Genomic DNA, 23809 nt, shown 5'->3' on the forward strand with positions numbered 1-23809 from the left:
GAGCAGATGTTGAGATGACATCAAGTCCTGCAGGAATAGGAATCATTTAATTTTTTTAAAAACCAATTTCCACCAATTAATTCCCAGAATTGTTCGGGTTGGTGGATCGGTATAAACCAATTTCCTCCCAATTCTCACTTGCAAAATTCTGAATTCTCCCTGGTCTTTGTGGGTCCTGAGATATGTGTGTATCGCATGCATGATGTATATATGTGACATGTAACAGGCAGCATGTTCATCATGCAATGCACAACCTAGGACCTGATTTTCAGTGCCAAGTTCTGGTCAGGGTCAAAACTTGAGGTAAGTTCGTGGATATAGTATTCACCCTTCCTCTGAAATCATGGGAAAAATCTTTCTGTAAAGGGATTGTTTGTTCAGTAATCCAGCTGATATATACAGCAGATTGTGGAATCACCAATTCAAAAATAATATACTGAACATCAAGCACCCTGTGCAAGCTTCACAAAACACACCCTTCCTCTGAGGTACGGGGTCAACAAGCTACAACACTATCCATATTTTGGTCTGTTCGAGGCCATAAGGACATTAACACCTCTCCTTCCTTCCCATACCACATACACTCCCCAGAGTGCTGGCATCTAATGCTACTTGCAGCGAGAAGGTCCATCCCATTACATAATCTAGGACCTTACCTCCCTCTTAACTGTGAACAGAATACCTGTGCGACATTTACTGATTCGGATGAGAATATTGACACAGGCAATAGTTGGAGCCCAGAAAACACAAAGATATCAGACTCCTTTCTCTGTAGCTCAACCAGTTGCAGGGGCAGTCTGTAAACACCATGTATTGTTCTATATGTATAAATGCGTAGGCTTCAAGGAGCTCTTGAAACATTTGCCTGAGGAAGGAGGAAATCTCCGAAAGCTTGTGAATTTAAAATAAAATTGCTGGACTATAACTTGGTGTTGTAAAATTGTTTACAAACCTCTATAACAGGGAGCTGAGCCAATTTTGGCTGATGGAAGATGAAAACTACATCAAATCCTACTTCCTCAGGGTAACTAGCCCCACATCACAATGAAAATTCCTTTTCCTCCCCATGACAAATGTAGCCTGTGTTTGGAATGTTTCTAATACAGCAGCAGTGGGTAATGTCCTTTAAATAGATGTACTAGTCAATGATTCAACTCAGTAACTATTCTTCATATAACAGTGAAGTGTCATTATGTAACCTGCAAAATCATTTAAAGAAAAAACACCCCACGGATAGAACATAAGGTGAACGTAGTACTCTACACTGTTTGTAGAAATGGAATATATCCCATACCAAACAAACAGGAACAACATAAAGACAGCAGACCTTGAACACACGAAAAAAAATGCAGAGAAACTATCCACATGGGTTCCATTTATTCACCAGAATATGTCTGTACATATATGGAGCCATTTATTGGCAATACTTGCCTGGATTCAAGGAGCAGACATGAGATTGAGCGGGTCATGATATCTCTGAAGCAAATTAAATACCGCAGTGTTTACCAAAAGTAAAGACTTCAACAGGTACAACTGAAACTTGCATAGTTTGACTGCAGAAAACTATTGTTCTCACAAAAAATTATTTTTCCAGCCCCATTACAGTATATATAATTTGTACCAAAAACAACTATTTCTCTACTGTAAAGCAATGAGATTTCTACAGATTTTGCTGACCAAATATCAACACTTTTATTGAAATTGAATCTCCTCAAAGTAAAATTATTTAGTGAAAGGCAAAAAAATGTCTTTAAAAAAAAAATAAAAACCTAATATACCATGCATGACTTGTGGAGGTAGTACCAATTAACTGACATGAGAACATTCAGTGTTTTCAGCAAAAGATGACTGGAGTAATAGAGTGCTGCTAGAATCAGCAATTACCTGGAGGTCCTAAAGTCCTAAATAATTGCTCTTATACACTAAAGGAGTTGCCGCCTTTGGAATTCTTCGAAATCAAAAACGCTAATGGAATGTTGGCCTTTATCTCAAGGGTTTGGAATTCAAAAGTGAGGAAGTTATGCTTCAGTTGCACAGAGCCTTGGTCACATCCCATCTGGAGAAGTGTATTCAGTTCTGGGCACCGCACCACAGGAAGGATATATTGGCCTTTGAGGGGGTGCAGCGCAGATTCACCAAAATGATATTCAGGCTAAGAGTTAAATTATGAGGACAGGTTGCATAAACTTGGCTTGTAGTCCCTTGAATTTAGACAGTTAAGAGGTGATCTAATCGAGGTGTTTAACATGGTAGAGATTCAATAGGGTAGATACAAAGAAACTATTTCCTCTGGTGAAGGAATCCAGAATTAGAGGATATAATCTTAAAATTAGAGCCAGGTCGTTCAGGAGCAAAATCAGGAAGCAGTTTTTTGCACAAAGGATAGTGGAAATGTGGAACTCTCTTCCCCTAAAAGGCTGTGGATGCTGGGGGTCAATTAAAATATTCAAGACTGAGATCGATAGATTTTTGTTAGGTAAGGGATATGAAGTAATATGGGTTTAAGGTATAGATCAGCCATGATCTAATTGAATGGCAGAGCAGGCTCCAGGGACTGAAAGGCCTCCTTCTGTTCCCACGTTGGTCCTATAATTTTCTTTTTTATGGGATGACAGCAACATGGAGCCTTACACCAGAATAAGGTGATCTGGCTCACAGAATCTAACCCTGATGCTGCAGTACGGAGACCCAGAGAAACATTTGGTGATCTCATCGAAACATATAAAATTCTAACTTGACAGACTAGATGCAGGGAGGATGTTCCCGATGGCTGGGGAGTCTAGAACCAGGGGTCACAGTCTCAGGATACGGGGTATGCCATTTAGAACCAAGATGAGGAGAAATTTCTTCACTCAGAGGGTGGTGAACCTGTAGAATTCTCTACCACAGAAGGCAGTGGAGACCAAGTCATTAGATGTATTCAAGAAGGAGATAGATATATTTCTTAATGCTAAAGGGATCAAGAGATATGGGGAAAAAGTGGGAACAGGGTACTGAGTTAGGCGATCAGCCATGATCATTTTGAATGGCAGAGCAGGCCCAAAGGGCCGAATGGCCTACTCTTGCTCCTATTTTCTATGTTTCTATGTAAACTAGACTTGAGTAGCAACAGTCAACTGACATCAAACAGCCGAACTTGTGTTCCAATACACCATGTTCAGTAAGTGGTGATTAACAGTGTATTTGGACTTCTGCATGCAAAGGACATACTTCCAGACAATCGTAGTACAGAATGTACCACAGGCAGGAAGTAATACAAGAAGCTTTACTATTGCCATTTTATGTGGACTGGTTAATACTGGATATTCAGCAGCTCTCTGCTCTTCTCAAACATGGAGGTCAGGTTTAAGGGCTGCCTCAATAGTGTTGAAGACTGACAACTTAGTCACATCTCTAATAATTGGAAAGGGGGGACTCTGGCACAGAAATGGCAGTCTATCAATCTGCATGGTTTCGGACTATATGGAGCCCAGAAGCAACAAATGGATTTTCTCTGCAATCTGAGAAACGGGGCTAGAATCACCATACACATCAGCTGTGTGTAACAGAAGCTAATTACAGTGACGGAGAGAGAGCTGAGCTTTCTTGAGAATTCTGAATCTTTGACCAGCTTCTCCAAACTCTTGGCTTCCGGTGTAGATGTGATGTAGCTACAATTGGGTGTAATCGTCAAGCTAAGGAACTGAAATGTCTAACTGAGGAAAGGTCAAGGGGTATACAGAGGTGACTACAGTCTGTCTCTCAACAAAGTCAAAATTTGCTAGGTTGTGGAGACTTGGTTTTTGCAGCTGTGCAGCTAACATGCCCTTTGTCCACATGTATCTGTATCCACCCGATTGTTCCTTTATTTCAGATAGGGAAGGTGGTATAATGAACAAAGAAAGAGATCATCACTTTTAATGGAATCCACCAGATTATTGAGGAAGATGAGCTACGGGCACTTTGCTAAGGGGTCCCGGAGCAAGTCTGGAAATAAGGCAACAAACACTCATGCTTCATGGCCGGATGTTTGTGTCTTCTAAAAGGAGTGTCAGCTGTGTGAGGTGAAGAGGTTGCAGGTCATTTCCACGGCTACAGTACAGCACGTGCTAAGAACAGAGGCAGTGTTCATTTGATTGGCCCATTTTTATTTCACACCAGCCCCACAACAGTGAAAAATAACATTAATATGTATAAGCAAAGGTGATTTATGAAAAATAGAATCATACAGCACAGAAGGAGTTCATTCAGTCCATCGTGCCTGTGCTGGCTCTTTGAAAGAGCTACCCAATTAGTCCCACTCCTCTGATCTTTCCCCATAACCCTGCAAATAAATCACGGAGTGACAGCATCCAACTCATGAGCGAGTTCCATCAGCGGCTTATTTTCCATAACCACCCATTTGATATAAATCTACTTATACAGTATAAATTAGTGCATAATTAGTGTTCATATTGTTTAAAGCAAAATGATCAGGTCTTTGATCCTAGTATTGTGAGATCCAGCACCTTTCTGTCAGTTGAGACTATTGCCCAGACCCTGAGCAGAGGCGAAAGAAAATGCAAAAATATTTATTTGTAGAATTTACTTGGCTTTGGAGTTTGTGTTACAAATAGTCACAAATTGCAACCTGGCTGACATTCTCCTCTCCAATGCTCTCACTGGCCTGGTGGAACTTGATGTGACATTTGGGCATTGCAACAAACCATGGGGTTACCCTGCAGCGAGTGTAAACGATCGTTCAAAGGCCACATCCATTCAAGTTTCCTCATTAAATAACTAGTAATCTCAGAACGTTGAATACAGGCCCATAACCTACTTGGAGCAAATGCCACAAACAGAATGACAGGTCCTGCAACAACTGAATTCATTCCTCTCCGTAGTCACGCCTTACAGAAAAGGCGTGTTGTAAGTAACACAGTGGGTGGTGGTCATTGAATCTCTGTGCTTTCTATTGTAGTGTTGCATGCTGGGAATCAGGACCCAGTCACTGAAAATATAAATAAAATTTAAAAATGTGAATGGTTCTCACTGAGTAAAAGATTGAATGACAAGAACTAGAATATAAAAGTTGCAAGACATGCTTTCAAATACTAATAGAATATTTAAATTTTCTTTGGCACAAGAGCTATGATTGTTGATATTATTAAACTGGAAGTTATTTAATTAGGCTTCAAGTAAAACAAATCTGGAGTGTACAGCACGGTGTTGGCGGGGGGGGGCGCTGTGGGGAAAGTGATTACTCTCCCTCTAAATACTGATAAAATACAAACTTAAAAAAACACTTCATAAAAGAGGAACCCCTTCTGTGTATCAACAGTGCCCAGAAGATGAATGAACATGATTCCGTATTCTGTCTTGGATGAGCAATTGGGAATCAGTGGTTTTGATGTAACCGATACGTTATCACTAAGCTGTAGAATAGAAACATGGACAAAACCCACCTCCCAACTAACAAACCACAGGTTAACTCTTTACTCTTCCACTCAATAGCAGCATACAGGTGTGACGTTGGCCTTTATAGTTCATCGTGATGGACATTCTCCTCATCCTTCAGCTTGAACTCGTCAGCGATTATCTTGCCGTCTCCATTCCGGTCTTGGTTAGAGAACATGTTTTCTATGATTCTTTCCGGAGAAAAGCCGGGGGCCAGTTTCCCCTGCCCACTCTCCACTTGGGACAGGATATATTTAGAGAACTGCAACACAGAAGAAAACGGGGGATTTTAGACAAGTCTGAAACCAGAAGAGCTAGCCAGAGCCATTTGTCACTTCACTACTTTTAGGCTGGAGAAACTGCAAGGACTTTTTTTTAAATTGAGGTGTCAGCCTTGGCTCAGTGGTAAAACTCTCGCCTCTGAGTCAGAAGATTGACACTCCCAGTGCAATACTGAGGGAGTTCTGCACTGTCAGAGGTGCAGTCTTTCGGATGAAACATTAAACCGAGGTCCTGTCTGCCCGCTCAGGTGGACCTAAGAGATCCCACAGCACTATTTGAAGAAAAGTAGGGGAGTTTTCCCTGATGCCCTGGCCAATGTGTAGTGTCCCTATTATAACAGTGACTACACTTCCAAAAAAATGTACTTCATTGGCTGTAAAGCACTTTGGGACATCCTGAGGTCGTGAAAGGTGCTATAGAAATGGAAGCTTTTTCTTCCTTTACTGTTATCCTATCAGGCAACTCAGCACAGAATGTGGATCCAACCCAACACCTTCCTGGCATGTATAGAACAGCTATTTGTCGGGTAACTCTGCTGAGCCAATGGGGGAGGGGCAGAGGGAATATACAGAGTGTCTAACCTCATTATATCTCTACATCTAATCTTCCAATATCTGACCTATGACTGCTTGATACCAACACTGGGTATCGACATGGAAAGTGGACCACTCTCTAACATTAGCATCCCTCACCTTGATAAACACATAAAATTCACACACAAAAAATCTAATGGAAAGAGATCCAAAAGTAGATGAAGAATATAAAGTACTCCCACTGGAATGTTCCACCTCTTTAACTTTCAGTTGAGAGGATAGTTTATTTTGGCAGAATGAATATCTATGACAACGAGGCCACTGCATTCATCACTCTCTGATCGACACCCTGCCACATATTATCTCTGGCAAGCCAGGATTGACATTTGCCAATATCGTTAACTGAACTTCAGTGAGCACAGACAGTATAAACCTAATTTCTTCTTCCTCCTCCTCCGAGGCAACTCATTTCTTCCACTGTTTTTACATTCAGCACATTGTGCTCTGGTTTGTTTCTGTAACAAAGACCCTTTTTACGTAGACAGGTCGTTACCCTGAGTCACAACTCCCTACCAGGAGAACAGGCTAGATCTGATTGGGGTGGGTGGGGCTATAACACTCCCATCGGATGTGAACATCCGGCTGAATGTCACCCCAGTATCACCTCCGTCTCCATCTCCGCCCACCGACTGTTCAGAGTGGGGCTCAAACCCATAACCTTCCAACTTAGAGGCAAGAATCGTACCACTGAACCAAGGCTCACTCCCTATAAACATCACACCAAACCCTCAATATCTATTAACTAAATGCCATTTACATCATTCCTCCAGGATTTCCACTGATCATCCGTGAAAATTCATCCCCCCCACCCATTCCAAGTCTATGGTGTTTCTCCATTAAAAACGATTATTGTTAATTTTACCTCCTCTGGACTGACTTCTTTGTTTTCATCCTTGTCCATCTCTTGGAAGAGATCTGGCGATACCTCTCCATTCCAAACAAACATATAACCCTCCGGGAGGCCTGCGACCAGCTCCATCAATTCAACATCGAAAACAAGCACAGCGCTGCCTGGTACCTCCCCCTCTGTAAGATAGAGTCACAGTGTTTACACTGGCAGTATAATTAACAAGGACTTCAATTATCCACACATCATCCTCCAAAGTGTCATTTAAGTTCAAACCGTTCATGGCGATCACTTCAATCTGTAGTCCTGACCGGGATTCAAAGGGATGTACAAGACAGAGAAATAGATTGTCCAGAGGACCTTTTGCTATTACAGGGAGGGGTCCCTATGTAGTGATGGTGGGGAGGGGAAAATATTAGAAGTGGGCAATTTTATACCAAGCTTCTAATGCTGCCAACATTCTGAAACTTCTCTAACTTGTCAGTAAAATCTCATTTTATGATTGGCCACACTATTCAAGAACACTTGCAATCAATGCAGTTTTACATCAATACAACTTATAATACAACAAATCATAATTCTGTTTTATTATCCAGCAGTGACTGGTGAATGCTGTAACTTTGACAACAGAGGCCACAAATAAAGTCAGTTACAGCTCTGAGTTTTTGTTGAGTTCAATGGTGCTTCCAACCAATTATCAAGCTATAAATGACCAAAAGCAGTGTTCTTATATTTAAGGTTTCTAGGTTCAATAATAGCACTAGTTTCAGTCACGTACCAACTCCCCTCTCCCCGTAGCCCAGGTGAGGTGGCACAATGATGGTCCGTTTCTCTCCAATGCACATATCTCGAAGGCCGATATCCATCCCCATGACCACTTGACCAGATCCCAGGACGATGTTGTATGTTTTTCCATAGTTGTAGCTGAAAGAAAATACAACTTTCCAGCCTGGCTATATATTTTTTTTAAAAAAGGTCTCTTTGACCTTCTACATTGCAACAGTGACTACACTTCAAAAGTACTTCATTGGCTGTAAAGCGCTTTGGGACGTCCTGAGGTCATGAAAGGCGCTATATAAATGCAAGTTCTTTTCTTTCTATCAGTGTAATATCTGATGGTTGATAACAGCTAAGCAGATTAAAACACAGCTACAAAGCTGAATCTGTTTAGACAGCAGGTTATACTGCTACCTCCCATTGCCTTACCAGATGTGCCCGTGTACCTCACACCATCCTCCAGCTGAGATGTGATGTTCAACCTGCTCCCAGCCCACTGCCAATGGTCAGGTTTAATTACTCTCTCTTCTAATTTGGTGATGGTGGGGGGGCGGGGGGGGTAGGGAGAGAGAGAAGAGGATGAAATGTTTCATCTCCATTCAGTGCCTCTACCCGAGAAATTGGGAAGTTTACCGTGTTAAATTCCAGGACTGAAGCTAGTGTCCCAACACAGGGTTAAACAAAATCTGAAGCCAGAAGGAAGAGTACTTACCAGCTCACATTCTGGATTCTCTTTGAGAACATCTGTTTTTACATGGAAGTCAACGGCAGACTTCCTTTCGCAGCCGACCTGTCTACATCAGCAGATGCCATACTAAAGCAGAGCTAATGGGCCAGAAGAATGTGGTGGAACAGAAACCTGCCTGTGAGGCTTTTACTCACGTTATCTGAAGTCTGATTCCCAGAGTAACAGCAAGTGTACACTTGCCTCGAACATGCAGTGGATCAGCAGAGAATCTAAATGATGCGGAGAAGTGTGAGGTAATGCATTTGGGGAGGGCAAACAAGGCATGGAATACACAATAAATGAGAGGATACTGAGCGGTGTAGAGGAAGTGAGGGACCTTGGATTGCATGTCCACAGATCCCTGAAGGTAGCAGGACAGATAGATAAGGTGGTTAAGAAGGCATATGGAATATTTCATTTGCCAAGGCATAGAATATAAGAGCATGGAGGTTATGCTAGAACTGTATAAAACACTAGTTAGGCCACTGCGTACAGTTCTGGTCACATTAAAGGATGTAATTGCACTAGAGAGGGTACAGAGGAGATTTATGAGGATGTTGAATTTTAGCTATGAGGAAAGATTGGATAGGCTGGGGTTGTTTTCTTTAGAACAGAAGAGGCTGTGGAGTATTTCATTGAGGTGTACAAAATTATCAGGGGCCTAGATATAATGGATATGAAGGACCTATTTCCCTTAGCAGAGAGGTCAATAATGGGGGCATAGATTTAAAGCAATTGGTAAAAGGATTAGAAGGCAGCTGAGGAGAATTGTTTTCACAAAGAGGGTGGTAGGGGTCTGGAACTCACTGCCTGAACAGGTGGTAGAGGCAGAAACCCTCAACTCATTTAAAAAGCACCTGGATGTGTACCAGAAGTGCCGTGACCTACAAGGCTACGGACCAAGTGCTGGAAAGTGGAATTAGGCTGGGTGGCTCATTTTTGGCTGGCGCGGACACGATGGGCCGAATGACCTCCTTCTGTGCCATAAATTTTCTATGATTCTAGAGGGGTTCACACTGAAACAGCATCTGCATCAATAACTGCACAAAAATTACAATACAGAAACAGGATGTTTGGGCCATGTTGGTGTTTATCCTCCACACGAGCAGTATCCCAATCCCAGTGCACATCCCAATCCCATATCCCTTTATCCCCTTTCCTTCAACCACCTATCGAATCTATTCTTAAATGTTGACATGGTCTCTGCTTCAATCGCTAATGCTCATGGTGAATTCCACAGCCTCACAATCCTCAGTGTAAAAAACGTTTCTCCTGCTTTCTGTTCTAAATTTCTTCCAGTTAATCTTATATCTAAATACCCTCATTCTAAACTCCTCTTTCACTGGAAACAATCTGTTTTTATCTGTCTTGTCCCATCCATTCATAATTTTAATCACCTCTATCAAATCACCCCACAGTCTCCTCCATTATAATGAAAACAGACCCAAATTACACGTCATTCATCGTATTTATATTTCCTCACATCAGGCAGCATCGTAGTGAATCTGCACTGTACCCTCTCCATTACTTCAACGTCCTTCCTATAGTGTGCAGCCCAAAACTGCACACAGTCCTCCAACTGTGGCCGTACTGAGATTTTATATAGATTCACCATTACATCTCTGCTTTTATATTCGATACCTCTTGACATAAAAGGGGGATAAAGGGATATGGGGTCGGGATGGGCACTGGGATTGGGATACTGCTCGTGGGGAGGATAAACACCAGCAGTGCGAACCCCTCTGCATCATTTAGATTCCCTGCTGATCCACTGCATGTTTGAGGCAAGTGTACACGCGCTGTGACTGTGAATCAGGCTTCAGATAACATGAGTAAAAACCTCACAGGCAGGTTTCTGTCACATCACATCCTTCTGGCCCATTAGCTTTGCTTTAGTAATTAGTTATTTTATGGCCTTATCCACTTGAGGAGCTGCTTTTGATGTCTTGTGAATTTGAACCCCCAAATCCCTCTGCTCTTCCACATCATCCAACTTTTCCCCATTCAAAGCATAATTCTTAATTTTTATAAACAATATTACCTCACTGTTACTGACACTGAATTCCATCAGCCACTTTCTTTTAACCCATTCCACCATCTTATCAGGTGTCCCCCCACAGTTTCCTTTGGTCTAGAAATTTGGACCCCACTCCCGCTGGCCTTATATCCAAATCACTGATGTACACAGTGAACAGAAGTGGCTCCAGAACTGAGCCCTGTGGGACACCAATACCCACTTCCAACCACTCTGAGAAAGTGCCCTTAACTCCTACTCTGCATCACACTGCTTTCAGGACCTGCTGCTGAGGAGAAACTTGGCATGAAATCTGTGTCAGTTAATACAACCCTGAAGGCAATTTTTAAAAAGTCTATCAATGAGGTGTCATACTGTTACAAATGGCAATAATATTTTAATTGATTAATTCAAATCAAATAATAATTTTTCAATCAATATTAAAAATCTGCACAAACTTCCAGTCAACTTTGTCATTATAAATTCCTTTGTCCACATTTATAATGGAAACGGCCTATGTAAATGTCACACTGTAATTACATCCTCCTGCCAGTGGAGGTGCTGTCAAGTTTCAGTTTTGTGTCTCCCAGCTCCAGCCTGTACTGTAGAGAAATCCCATGGCTCCAACCAACTCTACTTGTCAGCTTCACAAATTGCCTTATGCTTTGCAATGTAATTATAAAAATAATAAAAGTTTTATATACATTAAGGACAGAATGTGTGGTTTAAAATGGGGGGGCTGAAATATGTCTGCAGGCCTTGGTCCAATTATTCCCTGCCCTCTAACCTCACATCACCTGAAGAATCCCCACATGATGTTGACTAGTTTATGATATTTGGGCAGGGAAGTAGATAGAAAGTCAAACCCAACGCTATACTGCCAATAGGAATGGCTTCTCACCAACAGCATCAGAAAAGAAAAGTCTTAATTAAAACCTTGATGGCTGTTTAAAAGCTTCTTTGTGAATTAAAGTAATAGCCATTTTATAGGCCAAGTTCAGACTATCAATTTCAGGTCATCATTCCCCCATCTGTATCTTATTTACAACAGTCAGTTACTGTTGAACTCAGCCTGGTGCATTAACTGACTCCAGCTGTTAAGTGAAAACAGGAGAAATTTATTCATTCTGTAGAATCCTGAACTCAGGATTATGTGGCTGTAAAGAAAAAACTGAAGGGCTAAGGGGGTGGGAGAAAGGAGAGAGGCAGTTCAAAACTAAACCACTGCCTGTAAACAAAGAATGGAGCAGAATGGAAACTGTAGATGCTTTAGCCATAATCTTCCAAAGCGCTCTTGATTCAGGAATTGTCCCTTTAGATTGGAAAATTGCAAATGTAACTCGATTTAAAAAAGGTGAGAGAGAAACCAGGAAATTACAGACCTGTCAGTCTAGCATCTGTTGTGGGGAAGTTATTAGAATCTATAATTAAGAAAAGAGTGACTGAGCACTTAGAGAAATTTGAGCTGATTAAAGAAAACCAACATGGATTTGTAAAGGTTAGGCCATGGCTAAAGAACCTAACCGAATTTTTAAGGAAGTAACTAAAGTAGTAGACAGGGGAATGTCTGTGGATGCAGTTTATATGGACTTCCAGAAGGCATTCAACAAGGTTCCAGATTAGAGACTGTTAGCTAAAATCACACGGCAACAGTAATCGAGTTAATCTGCCCGCCAGCTCCCCAATAGAAAAATGTTGCTCAACCAGGATAAATAGTAAAAGTCATTCTACCTTCACAATATTGATGGGTAGTAAAGAAAAGCTTGCTCTGTTGGAATTATGGAAGGAGTGTCCAGTCCACTTTATATCAACATCCTCAGAAACATAGACCAACAGCAATACTTACGTAGAATCTAATTTTGTTCCATCCATTAGCGTTGCATTGTAGTGATACTTGATATAGTCTCCATTTTTACTCCGTGTGGTGCAGTCACTTGGTTTGTGGTAGGTCTTGATCTCTATTTCATCGGATGGGTTGTGGAAATCAATCATATGGATATGAAAAACTAGGACAGCAGACCCGGGAATAGTTCCACCTATTTCAGATACGAACAGGCAGGACAGAGCAACACTGGTTAACGTCTGGGAGAAAGTAAACTCATCAGAAAATTCTGAATGACAATCGATGCAAATTTCAAACAAATCATTTTTTTTTATAAAGAACTTTACTGGTCCAAAGTGGCAAGACTGGGCAACAAATCCAAGAAAAGTGAACCCAGGGATTAATGCTTCTGGAAGACCCTATTTCAGAGCTTTCTTCTTCACTCAATTATCTCTTTCCTCTTGCATCTTGTTTCTCGTCTCCCCAACCACGACCTTGCAGGACTGCAGTCTGACTTTGTGCCTAGCTGTCTGCAACTAATAAACCTCAATCGCGATTGCAGCCAATTCAACCATTTCCTCAAGTAGTCACATAAAGCACAAAACGCATTAGTTAGTGCTTCTCTAGATTTAAGTGTTCGAGACTTTTGAATTGAGAACACTAGCACATGCGCAGCACAGAAAATAGGTGAAAATTAGTTAATGCAAGGATATCATTTGGATATATTTTGAATGTGTTTTTTCCCCCACTCATTTAAAAAAGTTAGAAATATTTATTTAATAATAGGTCTCCGACAGCGCTGCAGAAAGAGGTGTTATTAACAGGAGAACTGAAATGGTACTCGTGAGGTACATGTTGTGAACAACTTCAAGGGCCGGTTTTAGTACAGCTGCCATATTTCCACTTCCATTTGCTCTCTGGAACTTTTTAAATTTTACACCTTTCTCTTTTTATTCCTCTTTTTGTAACCTTTAATTTATCTTCGTTATTCTCCATTCTCATTTTGCCAACCAGGAGTTGGTGCTCTTCTCTTCTCCACTCACGCATTGATCTCAAAATCCCTTCAATGCCCAGTTATCTATTTTACCTTTCTATGTGAAGACTTTTAGGCAGAGAGAGAGAGAGAGAGAGAGAGAGAGAGAACAGAAGGGATGTATTGGTATCAATGCAAATCATTCCACAATTTTAAAGATGCAAAACTATAAACCAAAACGTGTACAAAACTCAGTGCACATCTTGTGCAACTAGAAAAACACGAAGAAATTCAGACCCATTTATAAATACAAATCACGTTAATAATAGGATGTTGCCCCTTTTCTGCTAGAAATGTAAAGGGTTATAATCCATCCAAAGGAGTTTGAGGTACAACAGCAGTCATGTTTTTAGGAACAAGGTAAAAGATCATGCAAATTGTCAGTGGGGATATAGCTCAGTGGTAGAGGCTGGCTTTTTACGTATGGGGCCCCTGGTTCGATCCCTGGCATTTCCAAACACTCTGTTTCAAATTTTTAGATCAGCTATGATCTTATTGAATGGCAGAGCAGGCTCGAGGGGTCATATGGCCTACTCCACTTCCTATTTCTTATGTTGTGGAGATGCCGGTGATGGACTGGGGTTGACAATTGTAAACAATTTTACAACACCAAGTTATAGTCCAGCAATTTTATTTTAAATTCACAAGCTTTCGGAGATTTTCTCCTTCCTCAGGCAAATGTTTCAAGAGGAACATTTGCCTGAGGAAGGAGAAAATCTCCGAAAGCTCCGAAAGCTTGTGAATTTAAAATAAAATTGCTGGACTATAACTTGGTGTTGTAAAATTGTTTACAATTATTTCTGGACTATAACTTGGTGTTGTAAAATTGTTTACAATTATTTCTTATGTATAACTGCTTGTACAAATCAAGTTGATTTTTCCCCATTAGCAGGACTGGATTAGCACAGAGGGAAATCCTATTCAAGGGTCTCCATGGCAACAAGAAAAAATTATATTTTTAAATAATGTCAAACAAATTTCAGATAAGACCATTAGTTTCTTCTACAAAACGGGGAGTACTTTAAATGAAAAGTGCCTCTAGGCTTTCCTACACCTTTACATATAAGTTACACTGCACAATGTTACAATACTGCTAAGTTTTCCTTTATTCCATTATTACATTTCCTCTTTTTAAAATCAGAAAGACAGAAGATTAATACAATCACCATACACACGCTCACTAATGCATACAATCAATCACCATATACACACTCACTAATGCATACAATCAATCACCACACACACTCACTAATACAACCACACACACACATCCATATCTTACTTACTTATCCCTTCTTCACCATATCCCAGGTGAGGTGGGATGACGACCGTTCTTTTCTCTCCAACACACACACCCAGTAATCCTTCCTCCATCCCTACAATAACGTAGCCCTTCCCTATGTATGTGTCGTAAGTGCGCTCCCGGGAATAGCTGAAAAAGAAACCAGACATTTCTGATATGGTGCTTTGCTCACTTCACACATGAACTAGAAAGGAACAGCTGCCCCCACTGGTCCAGACTGTCCTGTCTCCCTCCCTCACTCTCACACACAGAATACAGGAATACAATACACGCATCCATGACAAGATCACAGATATCAAGTAATCTTTATCGAGGAATTTTATTTGATCCATAGTAATGACTCAGAAAAGATGTGGAAAATGTGCAGATCAGAAGAGGAATCTATCCCTCCACCCTCTCTGCAATTCCTCCTCCACAGCACGTTTCCTGACTCAAACCTCCACACCTGACCAATCTCAACTCCAAGCTCCCCGGCCCAATCTCAAGGGTTCTCTGCCCAATATCAAACTCTTCTGCTTACATTAAGTTTCTAGCTGCTCACTGTCAGGCACATCTCCATTGCAAGATGGATTAGTGTGTGGACTGCGATATCCCAGCAACACTTCTAGCTGTCCCTTCTGGTCAGTGGGTCTGGGGAGTGCAGCGCTCCCTGTGTAGGAGAGGCTGGGCGTTATGAAGTGGGGAGGTTGCAGGATTGGACCAGGAGATGTCAGGCGGGACTTGGTGCAAAATGTGAAAAACTCTCGGCTGCTTCTCGAGAGCAGCTGATGATTTCAGACAATCACTGATCCCATTGGGGACTTTAGTGCTCCAATCCTCCGCTTATGGGAAGATGCAAATCAAATATTATTAAAAATTAAACTGGGCTTCCATGATGGCAGATTGAGTTTATCCGATAAACGGGTCAGGAACATGTCCCAAGTTCAGTCCCCAGTGTGTGTTGAGCTAACCGATCTCATCTGGGAAGTGAATGAGTTGCTACCATCGGCCTCTGTGCCCTGGAGAAGGGAAGAGGAAATCTGTCCACAGTCCTCTCTCCTGGTCGCTGTCCAGTGACCGCTGCCAGAGGTGTGCACATCTGGATATTAGCTGGGCACAGGATTAGAGTTGGCTGTGCGATTCCTGGAATCAAACAGTTTGCTGACATATCACCGTCCAGGATCGACAAATGGGTCATTCAGGCGAGTTATCAGAGGACAAATCGGCACCTCTGCAACCATCGCCCAGAGAGAGCAGGTTGGTGGGAAAAGATGATTTTGGGACAAATAGCCATTACAGCCTTTTTCTTTTTTTTTTATTCGTTCACGGGATGTGGGCGTCGCTGGCGAGGCCAGCATTTATTGCCCATCCCTAATTGCCCTGTAATCCAGCAGGTTTGTTAAAACTGCTTGTACTTTAATTCAAGAACTTTAAGTTATGTCTATCAGTCTCACAACCATTAGGAGCTGTAACCATCTTCATTTAATTTTCATAGAAGATCTCATGAGTCAGAAAGTCCAGTTTTATACTGGACACAGACTCCTCGAGAAATGACACATTATGTGGAGGACTCTCAGATACTATGTTTTGAGAATTCAATAATAATTTAAAATTGAAAGTTAAAGAAAGACCACAACAAGACCCAAAATCCTTTTGGAATGATTATCTGATCACAAAAGATCTTGAAGACTGATTTTCTGCTTTCTTGCAAAGCATCATTGGACTAAAACTAATTGGGTCACAAACTACACACAGTGGGAACACCATCACCCTCAGGCTCCCCTATAAATGACACACACTTCTGGCTCAGACATACATCTCCGTTCCCTCATCATTACTGGGTCAATATCTTGGAGTTCCTTACCCAACACCACTGTGGGAGACCATTACTATAGGGTTTAAGGAGGAGACCCAGCACCACCTTCTCAGGGCAACTAGGGACACTGCCAGCGTAGCCCACATCCCGAGAACAAATAATAACAAAGGCTGCAAGGTGTTAAAATAACTGGAAGCCAATACTGGCTATATTGACTAAAAAAAATTGTATTTTTAGCAGCCAGACGTGAACAATTAAACTTTGCAAAACCTACTGCAAGTTCTGAAAAACATATACAGGACTTGGGAGTCACTGCAGAGAAACACAAAAAGATACCTCGAGTCAAACAAAGTGCCATCCATGAGTGTGCCATTGTAATGATATCTCACGAAATCTTCTGCTTTAGTCTTCCTGGGACAGAGTTCTGGAACAAATTGCTGTTCAATGGCAACGCTGTCTTTAGGGTTATGGAAATCGATCAAAGCCACATCAAAGACCAGGGTAGCCTGTGAGGGAATATCTCTTCCTGCAATATTAAAGCAACACTTTAGCTAAAGATACACCACAACTTGACAACTATAACATTCACTTACATCCAGTTACAACTACACCTATAGCCCAAACACCAATTGCATTTTTCTTCAAAACTTTACAAAGTGTACACTAATTTTGAGCAGCCATCTCCCCAAATTTCCTGTATTTTACACCAGTGCTGATTACTTCCACCTGTTGATTAAAAAAAAGGAGACCTTTACAAAGTAAAGCAGTTTCACAGAATTAGTCAGTAAATTACGTTCAAATGGCAAGGAGAAAGCATAGAGCTTGTCCCTTCCCCAGAATACCTACCCTCTCCACTTTAGTAGAATATATTATTGTGCTATCAAGACCACAAGTTTGAGATCTACCTTAAACTGCAAGCACCAGTGTAATCGTATTGTCTCTGGGATTACCCCTTCACCATTCACTGTCTCTGGGATTACCCCTTCACCATTCACTGTCTCTGGGATTACCCCTTCACCATTCACTGTCTCTGGGATTACCCCTTCACCATTCACTGTCTCTGGGATTACCCCTTCACCATTCACCATTCACTGTCTCTGGGATTACCCCTTCACCATTCACTGTCTCTGGGATTACCCCTTCACCATTCACTGTCTCTGGGATTACCCTTCCCAACCGTCCTTAGTCTGGACTAGTCTGCATCACGCAGATGCTGCATTAACATTCATACCTTCACAGAAATGAAAATGTGTATTCCTGAGTGGAGAGCAGTTAAGACATTTGTAAAGTAGCCAAACAAATTACAACCAACTGTATGACTCAACAGTTACAAATTCACGCGTAATTAACCTTTATGAGCAACATGGACATCAACTAAACTAGTGTTAGGGATTCAGGCAGCTCTCCCACCTGTTGATGTGTCCATGTTTCATGCATTAGGATTCCCAGACTATGCTTACCATCTCCTCTGTTTCCGTAGCCCAGGAAAGGTGGCACGGTGATGATCCGTTTCTCTCCCATGCACATTCCCAGCAGCCCCTCATCCATGCCCGGGATCAGCCAGCCGATTCCAATGTAGGTGTCGTAGGTTTGCTGGCGGGTGTGGCTGTAAGGACAAGAGAGCAGTGGGCAAGGGGGGAAAAACAATGCAAACTGCAGCTTCAGCAAGTCAAGGATTAATAATCAAACGGCAATACATGGACAGCTAGGGTAAAATTAAATGAAGCCCCAGTAATGTGCTACCTGGAGTCGAAGAGGGTGCCATCGAGGAGAGTGCCATTGTAATGGTAACGGACAAAGTCTGACACTTGCACTGTCCGGCTGCAGTTCTCCGGTTTATAGTAAACATCAATCCGCACTTTATCTTCAGGGTTCCAGATATCGAGCATCAATACATCGAAGATCAAGGTGGCATCTGGTGGGATTACATCAGCTGTGCACGTAAAATAACAGAAATCACATGGAAGTTATTCTTCAGTTGTATAAAGCTCTGGTTAGACCCTATCTGGAGTACTGCATTCAATTTTGGGCACCGCTCCTCAGGAAGGATAGATTGGGCCAGAACTTGCTCCTGAAATAACGGAGGAGCTCAACAGCGCTCTCCGTTTTTAATGGCGAATTGAAGGAGCAAGTTCCCATGTTTGCACATACGCACTCAAACGGGGAAATCGTGAACTCGCTCCTATTGGCTCACCGGCGATTTGACAGCTGCAAATTAAAGGGCCATCGCACGCTACAATCATTGAAATCACTGAAAAATCGCAAACGCACTCATCCGCCCAGCTGGAAAGTATCTAATTACGCCACCAAAAGGTACGCTTAAAAATACCAGGACTAAACTAAGTTTTAAAAGTGCAATAACTCTATGACTGCCAAACAACTAAAAATGTGGAGTCTCAAATTACTCCATATTTTAATAGTTTTTGGTCATTAAAAAAATTGTTTTTTTAAATTAAAACTTTTTTAAAAAAAAACCTTTCCCTTCTGTCTCTTTAATTCAATTATTTCTTTGGCTTTTTAGAAAAAAAAATTAACATTTTTCTTTATAATGACTTCCAGAATACATTATATGAATGAAATCTGCTTGCCTGCTTGTAGGCGAGACTTCTCTTCCTGACAGATTTTGTGGTGTGTCTTCTATTCTCGCAGACTGCTCCACGTGCATCAACTTACCCAGTTCAGAGGCTGGGTTGATAGCACACAATTCTTTAAAAGTTCAAAATCACGCAAGTCACCGCCACAGAGCCCGCAGTAAGTACATTCGTAGATTTATTTTGCAGGAGCTGCAGTGATCGTTGCCATGCTGCTCTGTGCAAGTTCTGGCCCAATGGCCTTGAAGCAGGGTGCAGTAGGGATTCACCAGATTGATAACTGGGCTTAGAGAGTTTAATTATGAGGACAGGTTACATAGACTAGACTTGTATTCCCTTGAGTTTAAATGGTTGAGGGGCGATCTGATCAAGGTGTTTAAAATGATAAAAGGATTCGATAGGGTAGATAGAGAGAAACTATCTCCTCTGATGGGGGAAATCAAGAACAAGGGGACATAACCTTAAAATTAGAACTAGGCCATTGTGGAATAAAATCAGAAAGCAATTTAATGTTTAATCTTGATATAGACTGGACAAATCAAATTGGCAAAGGTGGACTGGCGGACGCGTTCATGGGATGCATTAGAGACAGTTTCCTAGAACAATTCGTCATGGAACCAACCAGGGAACAGGCTATTTTAGATCTTGTATTGTGTAATGAGATAGGGTTAATTAGTAATCTCAGTGTAAAGGATCCTCTGGGGAAGAGTGATCGTAATATGATGAATTTCACCTTGAATTTGAGAGTAACGTACTTAAGTCAGAAACTAGAGTCTTAAACTTAAATAAAGCCAATGGCGAACATTTAAAGAAATTTTTCAACATTCTAAACGAATATACATTCCATTGAGAAATAAAAACTCCACGGGGAAAAGTGATCCATTTGTGGCTAACTAAAGAAGGTAAGGACAGAATTAGATTAAAAGAAGAGGCCTAGAATGTTGCCAAGAAGAGTAGTAAGTCTGAGGACTGGGAGAGTTTTAGAAACCAGCAAAGGACGACCGAAAAATTGATAAAAAGGGAGAAAATAGAATATGAAAGTAAACTAGCAAGAAATATAAATACAGATTGTAAGAGCTTCTACAAGTACGTAAAAAGGAAGAGAGTAACAAAAGTAAATGTAGGTCCCTTAAAGGCCGAGACTGGAAAAATTATAATGGGGAAATCAGGAAACGACAGAGATGTTAAACAAATATTTTGTATCTTTCTTCACAGTAGAAGACACAAAAAGCATACCAGAAATAGTGGGGAACCAAGGGGCTAATGAGAGTGAGGAACTTAAAATAATTAATATTAGTAAAGAAAAAGTATTTGAGAAATTAATGGGACTAAAAGCCAATAAACCCCCTGGACCTGATGGCCTACATCTTAGGGTTCTAAAAGAGGTGGCTGCAGAGATAGTGGATGCATTGGTAATGATCTTACAAAATTCCCTAGATTCTAGAACAGTTCCAGCAGATTTGAAGGTAGCAAATGTAACCCCGCTATTCAAGGAAGGAGGGAGAGAGAAAGCAGGGAACTACAGGCCATTTGGCCTGACATCAGTTGTTGAGAAAATGCTGGAATCCATTATTACGGAAGTGGTAACAGGGCACTTAGAACATTGTAATATGATTAGGCAGAGTCAACATGGTTTTATGAAAGGGAAATTGTGTTTGACAAATTTATTAGAGTTTTTTGAGGATGTAACTAGCAAGGTAGATAAAGGGGAACCAGTGGATGTAGTATATTTGGATTTTCAGAAGGCATTCAATAAGGTGCCCCACAAGAGGTTGTTACGCAAGATTAGGGCTCAGGGGTTTGGGGGTAATATATTAGCATGGATAGAGAATTGATTAACGGACAGAAAAGAGAGTAGGGATAAACAGGTCATTTTCAAGTTGGCAGGCTGTAACTAGTGAGGTGCCGCAAGGATCGGTGCTTGGGCCTCAGCTATTTACAATCTATATTAATGACTTAGATGAAGGGACTGAGTGTAATGTATCCAAGTTTGCTGACGATACAATGCTAGGTGGGAAAGTAAGCTGTGAGGAGGACACAGAGTCTGCAAAGGAATATAGACAGGTTAAGTGAGTAGGCAAAGAGGTGGCAAAAAGAATATAATGTGGGGAAATGTGAGGTTATTCACTTTGGTAGGAAAAATAGAAAAGCATAATATTTTTTAAATGGTGAGAAACTATTAAACGTTGGTGTTCGGAGGGTTTTGGCAGTCCTCGTACAAGAAACACAAAAAGTTAGCATGCAGGTACAGCAAGCAATTAGGAAGGCAAATGGCATGTTGGCCTTTATTGCAAGGGGGTTGGAGTACAAGAGTAAGGAAGTCTTACTACAATTGTACAGGGCTTTGGTAAGACCTCACCTGGAGTACCGTGTACAGTTTTGGTCTCCTTATCTAAGGAAGGATATACTTGCCTTAGAGGCAGTGCAACAAAGGTTCACTGGATTAATTCCTGGGATGAGAGGGTTGTCCTATGAGGCAAGATTGAGTAGAATGGGCCTATATGCTTTGGAGTTTAGAAGAATGAGAGGTATCTCATGGAAAAAGGAAAAATTCTAAGAGGGCTTGACAAGGTAGATGCAGAGAGGTTGTTTCCCCTGGCTGGAGAGTCCAGAACTAGGGGGCATAATCACAGGACAAGGGGTCGGCCATTTAAGGCTGAGATGAGGAGGAATTTCTCACGCAGAGGATTGTGAATTGTTGGAATTCTCTACCCCAGAGGGCTGTGGATGCTGAGTCGTTGAATATATTCAACGCTGAGATAGATAGATTTTTGGACTCTAGGGATATGGGGATCAGTCAGGAAAGTGGAGTTGAGGTCAAAGATCAGCAATGATCTGATGGAATGGTGGAGCAGGCTCGAGGGGCCATGCGGCCTACTCCTGCTCCATTTCTAATGTTCTTATTTACTTCTTCACACAAAGGTTGGTAGAAATCAAGAACTCTCTCTCTCTTCCCCCGCCCCCCCCCCCCCCAACAAAAAAAGGCTGTGGATGCTGGGGGTCAATTGGAGATTTCAAAACTGAGATAGATAGATGTTTGTTGGGTATCAAGGGATATGCAGCAAAGGCAGGAAAATAGAGTTGAGATAGAGATCAGCCATGATCTAACTGAATGGGAGCGAGCTTGAGGGGCTGAATGGCCTCCCCCTGTTCTTAATGAGATGCATTACTTGCTGACCCAAACCAAGGACTACTCCAATTTGTTTTTAAAAGACCAAAATACAGGTATCTTACTTACGCAGTCCTTCTTTGCCGTAGGCCAGATGAGGGGGCACTTTTATGAGGCGTCTTTCGTTCACACACATCCCGATCAAAGCTTTATCCATCCCGGCAATTAGCCGCCCTTTGCCCACAAAGACATTGTGAGTGGAGCCAGTGTCATAGCTAAAAGAGAGTAGCAGAGTAGCAGCCCTAGAATCAGCGACACTTGAAACTCATACAACTTGTAACATTGATTTCAAAAGTTACAGAGTTTAAACACCAAACTAAAGATGCCTGGGGACTAAAAACCAATAACTCCGCATTATATAAACCCCAAAAACTCCGCATGATATACACCGAGTAAGGAGCCTCTCCCCTCCCCCTAATGAATGAAAGTTGACGCGTGGACGCTCCGACTTTAGTTAAAAACTGCGGTGCAAGTTGAACTTTTACAAAATATAAAACGTTGTAACGGCGGCGGGTCTGGGTGGATTCGGTCCCGTTACCTGGAGTCGAACTTGGTGCGGTCCGGGAAGGTGCCGTGAAAGTGATAGCGGATAAAGTCTCCGCCTTCGGCCGCCCGGACACAATCTTTCGGGACAAACCTCTTCTCCACCAGCACATCGTCCAAGGGCACGGGCGGCGCGTTACACGCCACCAAACTGACCAGGATAGCGGGGAGAATCATTAACTCCAGCCCGCGGATCATAGTGCCCCCGGCCCTCGGTCTAACTGAAGATGTCGGAGCTCCGGCTCACCCCCTGCACCAAAAAAATAAGTGTAAACGTGTATCAGGCCCAGCCCAGCCGGGGAGAGGAGAGGAGGAGGCGGGGGCTCGGGGTGGAGGAGGGGGAGGCTGGGCGCTGGGAGGAGGAGGAGGGGGGGGGGCGGGCTGTCTTTGTCTGGCCCGAGTTAGACCCTCTCTTTGGGAGACCGTGTGAAATCCCGGCAGCTCCAACCCGCCCGAAACACTTTATTATTGTTCTGTCCGGGGATAGATCGAGTGGGAAGAGTTGTTGCCGAAGCCCCGACCCGCGGGAGGGGGGGGTGGGGGAGAGTGAGCCGCTCTGGAGGTCCCGGCACTCGGGGACTCGGACTCGCCTCCTCCGCCCATTCGATACATTTGTATCCAATGACAAAGAAAACATTCGCGCAGTTCTCCGAGGCGATTGGCTGCCGCAGATGTCAATCACGGGCGGGTTTGCCGGGATAGGTTGAAGCGGAGCAACAGTTGCGGCTCCAGCCAAGTCAGCAAGTGAGTGAGTGAGTGAGAGAGCGGAGGGTGGGCAGAGTGAGAGAGAGAGAGCGAGAGAGCGGAGGGTGGGCAGAGTGAGAGAGAGAGCGGAGGGTGGGCAGAGTGAGAGAGAGAGAGCGAGAGAGCGGAGGGTGGACAGAGTGAGAGAGAGAGC

General features: G+C 42.3%; 1 protein-coding gene across 1 annotated transcript; it reads right to left on the reverse strand.

Moving 5' to 3' along the window:
* Positions 1-1355: 1355 nt before the first annotated feature.
* Positions 1356-23475, reverse strand: fkbp9 (FKBP prolyl isomerase 9). The gene is made up of 10 exons (XM_067981869.1): positions 22907-23475; positions 22438-22583; positions 18352-18541; positions 18069-18214; positions 16945-17134; positions 14797-14942; positions 12502-12691; positions 7916-8061; positions 7153-7316; positions 1356-5677 (listed from the first exon to the last, which is right to left on the reverse strand). The coding sequence occupies exons 1-10, from the start codon at positions 23107-23109 to the stop codon at positions 5498-5500; spliced, it is 1701 nt and encodes a 566-aa protein (XP_067837970.1). The 5' UTR covers positions 23110-23475; the 3' UTR covers positions 1356-5497.
* Between the last annotated feature and the right edge of the window lie 334 nt (positions 23476-23809).

Source organism: Heptranchias perlo, chromosome 3 (genome assembly GCF_035084215.1).
Source record: "Heptranchias perlo isolate sHepPer1 chromosome 3, sHepPer1.hap1, whole genome shotgun sequence".
Classification (NCBI taxonomy): Eukaryota; Metazoa; Chordata; class Chondrichthyes; order Hexanchiformes; family Hexanchidae; genus Heptranchias; species Heptranchias perlo.

Bases quoted from the DNA above. Each gene is read 5' to 3' on its own strand.
- fkbp9 (XM_067981869.1), bottom strand. From the start codon at position 23,109: ATGATCCGCGGGCTGGAGTTAATGATTCTCCCCGCTATCCTGGTCAGT. The intron at 22,584-22,906 runs GTAACGGGACCG...ACTCTCTTTTAG, and splicing joins CGCACCAAGTTCGACTCCAG to CTATGACACTGGCTCCACTC. The intron at 18,215-18,351 runs GTAGCACATTAC...TTGTCCTTACAG, and splicing joins GGCACCCTCTTCGACTCCAG to CCACACCCGCCAGCAAACCT.